Below are 7508 nucleotides of genomic sequence, written 5' to 3'. Positions count from 1 at the left end.
AAATGCTTGACACCAAACACTAGTTTGCAAAAAAGAAGTGAGTAATTCACCTCTTTAGACCCAGTCTGTGTGGCAGAATTTGTCCTGTGATATTACACAAGTCCTTGATATCCCACCCTCCAGCCTTCTCTGGATACTGCTTAAAGAGCTGTTTGGACATCAGCCACAAGCCAAGATGCCATCACACCAGCACAGCAGGGAAACCTTCTCTTTGGTAGTGACAGACATCTGTTATTATTATTCCTCCTGTGCACTAAAGAGAAAGCAGAAACTTGTCTTGCCTAAGGATAATATTCTGATTGTTTCTAGGAGGTCTCATTAAATGGTGGCAGTTTGTAGGAGGGTAATGATGTTGACAGGGGGCATAAAAACATTTTCTTTCTCAGTTTTTGTCCAAGATGAACTGTAAATGTTTGCTGGTTCAAATCAGCTGCGCAGGACTGGTAGGTATGAACAGACAAGAATTAAAAAGTCCAAATGTGGAGCAGATGTTGAGTCAAGACCCATTGAATGCTTAGCTGTAGAACTGAAGTCCTTCCTATCTTCTTAAAACAGGTGACATAGGGTAACTTTCCCACTTGTCTTCCTTCCCATGCTTAGAACTCCAGTGTCAATACTCTTTAACATCTTCTGTTGTTTCAATAATGGTCTGTTTATTATTAGTTGTGCACAGTTCTATTGCTTCTTTTGATGTTTGTTTTTGTCTTTTTCCAGAATGAAGATTCAGAGCAGGGCAATGTCCTTCACAGGACTTGGCTAAACTTTTGTCCAGTTAAGTTCAATCTGAACAAATTCTTATGGTGTTAACAGCAATATAGAACTCAAACACCACCTGCTTTCTGTTCTGAAAGGAAATTATTTCTTGTAGGTACTCATAGAAACATTTTTATTCTGTTAATGACTTCAGCACAACTAACTTTAAAAGAAAAGAACAAATATTTAAAACAATATGATAACTTAAATGATGGACAAGTTTTTAATGTTCACGTTTGTATGTTCTTATGCCTATCTGTATGTCCCAAATCCTTAACTCCCTCCATAAATCTGTCTCATTCTTGGGACACCAGCATTTTGTAAGCTTAGGCTATGGTGACAGCATGCCAGAAATAAAGACGAGCTTCTCTTTTTCTTCCTCCTCTAACCTACTGGAGAACATGAAACCTAATGCAGCAGCTGCCATTAAAATCCAGATGGAGGTGGTAGATAAGCAGCTGGCAAGAGGAAAAGATCTTTTTTTCTGGTGAATACTACATTAGAGTTACCACTGCTCATTAACTCTGCTGTTAGATTCTAGTTAACTCCTTCAGTTCATTCTGTTGGAATTTGGGGATTTAAAGATTGTCCATTTCTAGGGCTGTGATTTCTATGATGACATTGATGAAGCTGCATCAAGAAAAAGAGAGACTTATTCTGAGGGGATTAAGATGTTCATGGGCATCAGATCCATGGAATATTCAAAGCCTCAGGAGCAAACCCATTGCCTGGCTGTCAGCTCACAATATAATTAATCTGTGATGGTGGATAATTGTTTTGGAGAAATCTTGAGAAGACAATAACCCACAATAAAGACAACCTAAGGGAAAGACTAAACAAAACGAGTAAATCATCATTTAAATGTAGGGATAACCAGTGAAGGGACTCATCTTGCTTCTGGTCTCCAGAAGACATAGGTGCAGTCTCCCTTTTCAAATCCATAAGATTCCAACAAACTTGCCCTTCATCTACACAAAGATTTAATGGGAAACATAACTTATTCTCCAAACTTCAGAGGGGCAATCAAAGGAGACAGTACAGCATGGATTCTCTCTGATGCTTTTGGGTTTCCTCTACACGTGTGCTTTGTGTCCTCTCTAACCAGGACTGGTTACATGCATTCACTCATCCCCATTCCTTAGACCAGTGATGTACTCTGATATCTGAGGAGAAAAAGTATTTCAGCTGTGGTTTGCTTTCTTCAGGATAAAGTTCTGAATGGAATTTCTACTCTTCGCTACCTTTCCAAATTCATTTACCTCACTCCTCCATTTCCTTTCCATAAATATGTGCTGCTTATTAAATCATGTCAAGATGAAGAATGTATGAAGTTTTTACCTTCATATAAGAATTGTTAATTTGTGATAACTCAAAGGAAAGCATTCATATTCTGAGAAAGGATACACCTCAATGGCCAAATGGAAAAAGCACATCATACTATTTGGGAGAAATGGAGGTTAAAAAAGTCATATAAATGCATATAGTTTGAAAGAAAAATCTTCATTTATTTTTAACTAAAATACCAGAAACTGACTGAAATGATAAAAATTTTTATCTAAATGTGTCAAAGCTTGTGTCTCTGATAAATATTCTGCCAAAAGTAAATAAATTTCCAAAGAAGTTAGTGTCCTGTCAATCTAGGCTTAATTTGCTATGTATAAAATTTCCACTGCTACAACAAAAGCTCTGTACAGAAGTATAGCTTGGCAGGAAGGCCAAACACCAGTCCAAAAGTAAAGAAACAATACATATTTTAGGCATGGGAAAGAATGTTTGACTTTTCCTAGTTGTGTTTTCCCTTTGTTGTTTCTTCTTCCCTAACATACTTCAAACTCCCCCATTTCAGTCCAATATATTATAACAGGCAACGGTGTCTCACAGTTTGAGAGCTGGGAATGAAGTATTTCTACCATCCAGAAGCTAGTTTTACAGGTTCAGAGGTGTATTCAATAAGCAGAGCTAGAGGAAAATGTGTTAAATAAAAAAGTGGTTTCCTTAATATTTACAGACCTGGCTGACTGCAGAGTGAGTTGCAGACACTCAGCGTCTAAAAACCAATTTGCTTCTACGTAGATCATTGTGGTTTTATAATACCCAGTTTTAAAGGTCTGGGACTTCAAATCTCTTATTATGCATTGTGGGAATTTTCTTCCTTGAATTTGTTTTCTGCTCAGTGACCCATGTGATAAAATATGTATGTGTATATCCTTGCTAACTCCTGCAATCTGGACTAATCCATCCCACAGAGAACTTGGATTGGCACCATTTACCATCTTGCTGTCTGAACTTCAAGGGTACAGTGACAAATGTGGGAAGATGTATATTAAATATTTAAAAGTTTGTGTGTCATAAACTTAATCAGATGGTGGCCAAAGGAGACAGTCCAGCATGTACTGTCTCTGATTCTCTATCCTATGGGAAGATGGGATATTTTCCTCTGTTCGTTAGAGAAACTATTGCCAAGAACCTGTTTTTAATCTCTCTCTGTTTTTTTATTAAAAGCTTTTTCTCTAGTTTGAGAGAATAGGTTTCACCATGTGCTGCTGTTGCCTCTTGTACCAATCTTTACCCACTTGCCCCATCCTCCTCTGGAACCTCCCCACCCACACACCCATTTCATCATCTTACTAATAGCACTTCCATGACACTGAACTGTTTTGTTTCCCCTGACAAAAAGCAAAGAACGGCTTATGTTACAACTTAATATTTAACTGATGTCAATGGCCATTTGTTCTGTCATGTAAGAGAGTGACAGAAAGCTTTGTTATTCATAGCTGTGGTCTGAAGTTGATATCTCCTTTTGTACATGCCAGGAGGTACAGTACACTATCTAAAACCATATTCCAACCTCAAGCAAGAGGTCAACAAACAATACTTTATCTGTCACAGACATTGATAAATGGAGGTTTACCACCATCTTCCTTCTTTGCACTGAAAATCAAGGGAAAAGCCACAAAACTGCTTGGAGAAGGCTTGTCTGGCATTGGTTAAGAGAGGTACAGGGGACTTAACTGAACAGCAATCTGAAAATTCTTGTTATTCACCAAGACTTTGACAGATGATTCCAGGCGATAAATTCGCTAAAAGCTGATCTTTTCTTGTTATCCTAACATAACTATTCACTGGCATGTGATTCAGAACTACTCCACACAGTTTCCAATGATGAGCCGCTGAGACAAGCTTGAAGGCCCAGATTAACCATATTTCCTTGGAAAAAAATTGCAGTATAACCATTTTAGAAAAGATGAGTAAAGATATTAGCATAATCACTCACTGGGGCAGCCTCACTGGACCGTGCTGGCAATGCAGTTATGTGGAACAGAGCCTTCTGTGGGGCATTTTCGCTCTCATATGAGTATACTTCTATTCAAAGCTGTGATTTCTACAGGTGGCTACTTAGGGATTCACATATAACTGAGGCCCTCTTTAGGCAAAGGTGTTAGACTCAATAATTTTTGGCCCTGTAGCACAACTAGATTCTATCATGCACTGAAAGACATGGGCCCAGTCTGCAGATCTTTTCCATGCAAAAGTCCTAATCTTCAGAGAAAGATGCAATACTCCTAAACCATTTAAACCATTTGAGCAGCATTTTCCAAATGGAGCATAAGAGTTTCCTCACATAGTCAAAGGAAAGGCAGTTACTGAACCACCCTCAACTGAAAGGGGAGGGGCAGAGGAGGGAAGTATTGCTTCACAGAAACCCCTGTCTAGAAACGGGCTTATGGCTCCCCTCTGAAAAGGTCCCAGGAGGCATAGACGTTTATAACGAAGCTGTGTGGGGCTCTATCTTGCAGGCCTCAAAGTGCACTTAAAACAGTTTTGAAAATACAAACCACAAGTTATTAATCTTGGGACACTCTAGTAACAAAAATAAAACCCAAATTGATCTGTCAAGTGCTCCTGTAAGATGCAATTGTATTTTCACTGCCTCTTGTATCATTCATCTGAACAGAATTCAGCCAGAATATTAACTGCAACACAAATTAGAGGCCAGGATGTGTTAGATTTTCACTCCACTTATTCGATGTGTGCACTGGAATTCAATATTGGAAAAAAAAAGAGTCCAGAAAACTTGGTTATGAGTGAATGAGTGGACAGAAAATTAACAATTATTTACTTTTTTCAAATGGAGATGCTGGTTTCTGGTAGTTGAGGACAAGGTTTGGGTTTCTTTTTATATTTATTTTAAGTCCAACACGTAACATACTGAGAAAACTCTGTGGACTTTTTTCATTTTCTCAGTTTCTTTTCAGCTTTCTATCCTGACACATTTACAGTAGATCCATTGGGCAATTTGGTGTATTAAAGAAAGAAAAAAGATATTTAGGGTCTTCTCGTTCTCTGGGTAGATAAAAGATCTCAGGGACACTGATGATGAACTGCTAGAATAAAGGGTCTCCCAAAAAGAAGACATATATTTTCAGTGAACATGGATACCAAACATGAAAAGAACTCAAAGGGCCATCTTTCTGGGTGGCAGATAAGGAATCATGTCTTTAGCCTTCGTTAGATGGGACAAGACAAAAAGAAAACTTGATACAAGTCTTATTAAAAGGACTCTTGGATCTACATTGTCTCTTTCTGTCTTCTGAACACAGAGAGCCATTACCACAAGCCATCTACCACATAAAAAGCCAGGTAAAACACCTTATCTGACATCTCCTTGGCGTCTACAAACTTAATAAAATCTAGTTAGGGCCTCTTTCACCCAGTCTGTTTAGAGATTTCCCATTCAGGTTTGTTTCTGAAGAACAGGTTAGCGACATTATGTGCTCCATATGATAAATTACAGCAGTGTAACAATGCTTCAGGGTTAAAGAAAGGATAGGAACAGCCTCATAAACACACAGAAAAGTTTGTATCCTAAAGAAAACATTGAAAGACCAAATTAAGCCCTTTGGATTTTTAACTCTCATTCAACAGTTGCTTTTTCATAGCAAGTGATTTCAAGAGAATTCAGTTCAAGAGAAACTAAAGTCAGAGACCAAGATGCCATCACTGCAAAGAGAACAGAGTCCTAAAATCTGCAATACGTGAAGTCAGCATTCAACAGCTCTTCTCTCATAGACTGGTAGATAGTTAAACACATAAACTATGGCAGAGAGTCCAGATTATTAAGAATTACAACCTGAAGAAAGAATCAGCCTTATATCACCAAACTGGCACCAAAGGGAAAAATGTACTGACTTGCTCTGTGCATACTCTACAACAACACCATACATTTAATCCGTGAAAACAAATGGAGATCAAAAACCAGACACAAGTTTAGGGAGGAAATGTTAATTTCCCATTCATTGCAGTGTTGTCACTAGCTTTATATATTGACCTAAGCCAACTTCCTGACATTACAAATACAGACCAAACCAGAGATATTCTCAAATAAGAAACCTGGTTTATTTTGCCTTTCACTACTGATCCAAATGATCAATATTAGGAATAAACCTCATATACTCACAGGGGGAATGAGGGGAAATCCTTCCATTTTGCAAGCTTGCAACATTCAGCCAACTTCGGAGTGAATTTTTCAGTTTTCAAACATCCAGAAAAACTGACTTGAAAAAATCACATGAAACAAACAAAAAAGAAAAAGAAAAAAAAAAAAAAAAGGAAAAAATTGAGATCCTTGGACTCTGTGAAGTCCCTTTGCTGTGATGGATCTCGGGATAGGAGAAGGACCCTAACAAGTTTTTATTCTTTGCCCTAATAGTTTCTGAGGTGAACTTCTTCCTGAGCTGTATGTGAAGTTCCTGATTTTATCAAATGTCTGTAGAAGGGAGATAGCTCGTGGGTCTGTCAGGGGCTGTGACATCACAGCTTTTAGCCAGTTTGCATAAATCTCATTGCAGGGTTGCGGCGCTGTAACAGGAAGTCTGCCCTGAGCCATGGGCAGGTGCTCACTGTATAATCAGCAGCCCAGAGCCTGGGCCTGCTACCAATAAACAAGCACATGGGTGCAGCGCTCTGGGGAAGACTCTGTGCTTCCCACTGTAGATGAACCGGAACGATGGTGCTGCTCTCTGGTTTAATAGAGGTACCGTAAAGACACAGTCCTGACAACTTCTGTGAGGACAGGGCGGTGGCATAGACTTGCTTTGATGATAGTTCTGTGTTGGAATTGGGTGGCAATGCTTAGAAGAAAGTTAAAAAGGAGTGTGCAGTTTGAAATACGCAGTCTTAGGTTTCTAAAAAACTCTGAAGTTAAGCCCATGAGACTTCTTCATAAACTTTGCAACAGAGTAAAATGATTCAGTGAAAGATACTTAATCCTCTCTTTTATTTCTTGTGATTTCTTTTCTGGCTCCTGCAAGGAGAAAATGAGTGGGGAAACAGAGAATGTATTACATGTCCCATGCAATGGCTTGACATCACTCAGATCCTGACTACCTATAACTGTAGAGAACAAGATTTGTAGGCTTGTATCTAAACAGTCAGGTGCTGAAATTTCTTGTAGAGATTTTGCTTTAGCTCTTCTCACATGATGTTCTCCCCAGAATTTATCCCACTGTTTTATCTGCATTTGGCTGCACTGAACAAATGCCTTTAATACTGAGGTTCTGGCAGGGGTAACTGGGCCGTGGGGCAGGATGTAGAGGATGGGGCGTTGCTACAAGGGGGGAAACAGTCTCATTCTGCAAAACGCCTTCTTGCTTCAGTTAGTTAGTAGTGCCTTGGAAAAAGCGAAGTTGCTTCGTCTGGGTTGTTCCCTTTCAATCTATGCCCATGTGCCACAGGTTCTGCTTTTGAAAGTAGCC

The 7508-nt window shown here is 39.0% G+C and overlaps 1 protein-coding gene across 2 annotated transcripts in view; it reads right to left on the bottom strand.

Moving 5' to 3' along the window:
- SPI1 (Spi-1 proto-oncogene) overlaps nt 1-6546 on the bottom strand; it is a 20239-nt gene extending 13693 nt beyond the window's left edge. The window contains exons 1-2 of one of the 2 annotated variants that reach the window (XM_010023128.1): nt 6212-6256; nt 5944-5946 (exon numbers count right to left, since the gene is read on the bottom strand). In XM_010023128.1, coding sequence (XP_010021430.1) covers nt 5944-5946; nt 6212-6256 — 48 coding nt within the window. Of the gene's footprint in view, nt 1-5943; nt 5947-6211 lie in introns of both variants that reach the window. The other variant, XM_010023129.1, reaches the window with a different exon arrangement.
- Between the last annotated feature and the right edge of the window lie 962 nt (nt 6547-7508).

Source organism: Nestor notabilis, unplaced genomic scaffold, assembly GCF_000696875.1.
Source record: "Nestor notabilis isolate BGI_N333 unplaced genomic scaffold, ASM69687v1 scaffold7481, whole genome shotgun sequence".
In the NCBI taxonomy this organism is placed as follows: Eukaryota; Metazoa; Chordata; class Aves; order Psittaciformes; family Psittacidae; genus Nestor; species Nestor notabilis.
This window is presented reverse-complemented; position numbering and strand designations above follow the sequence as displayed.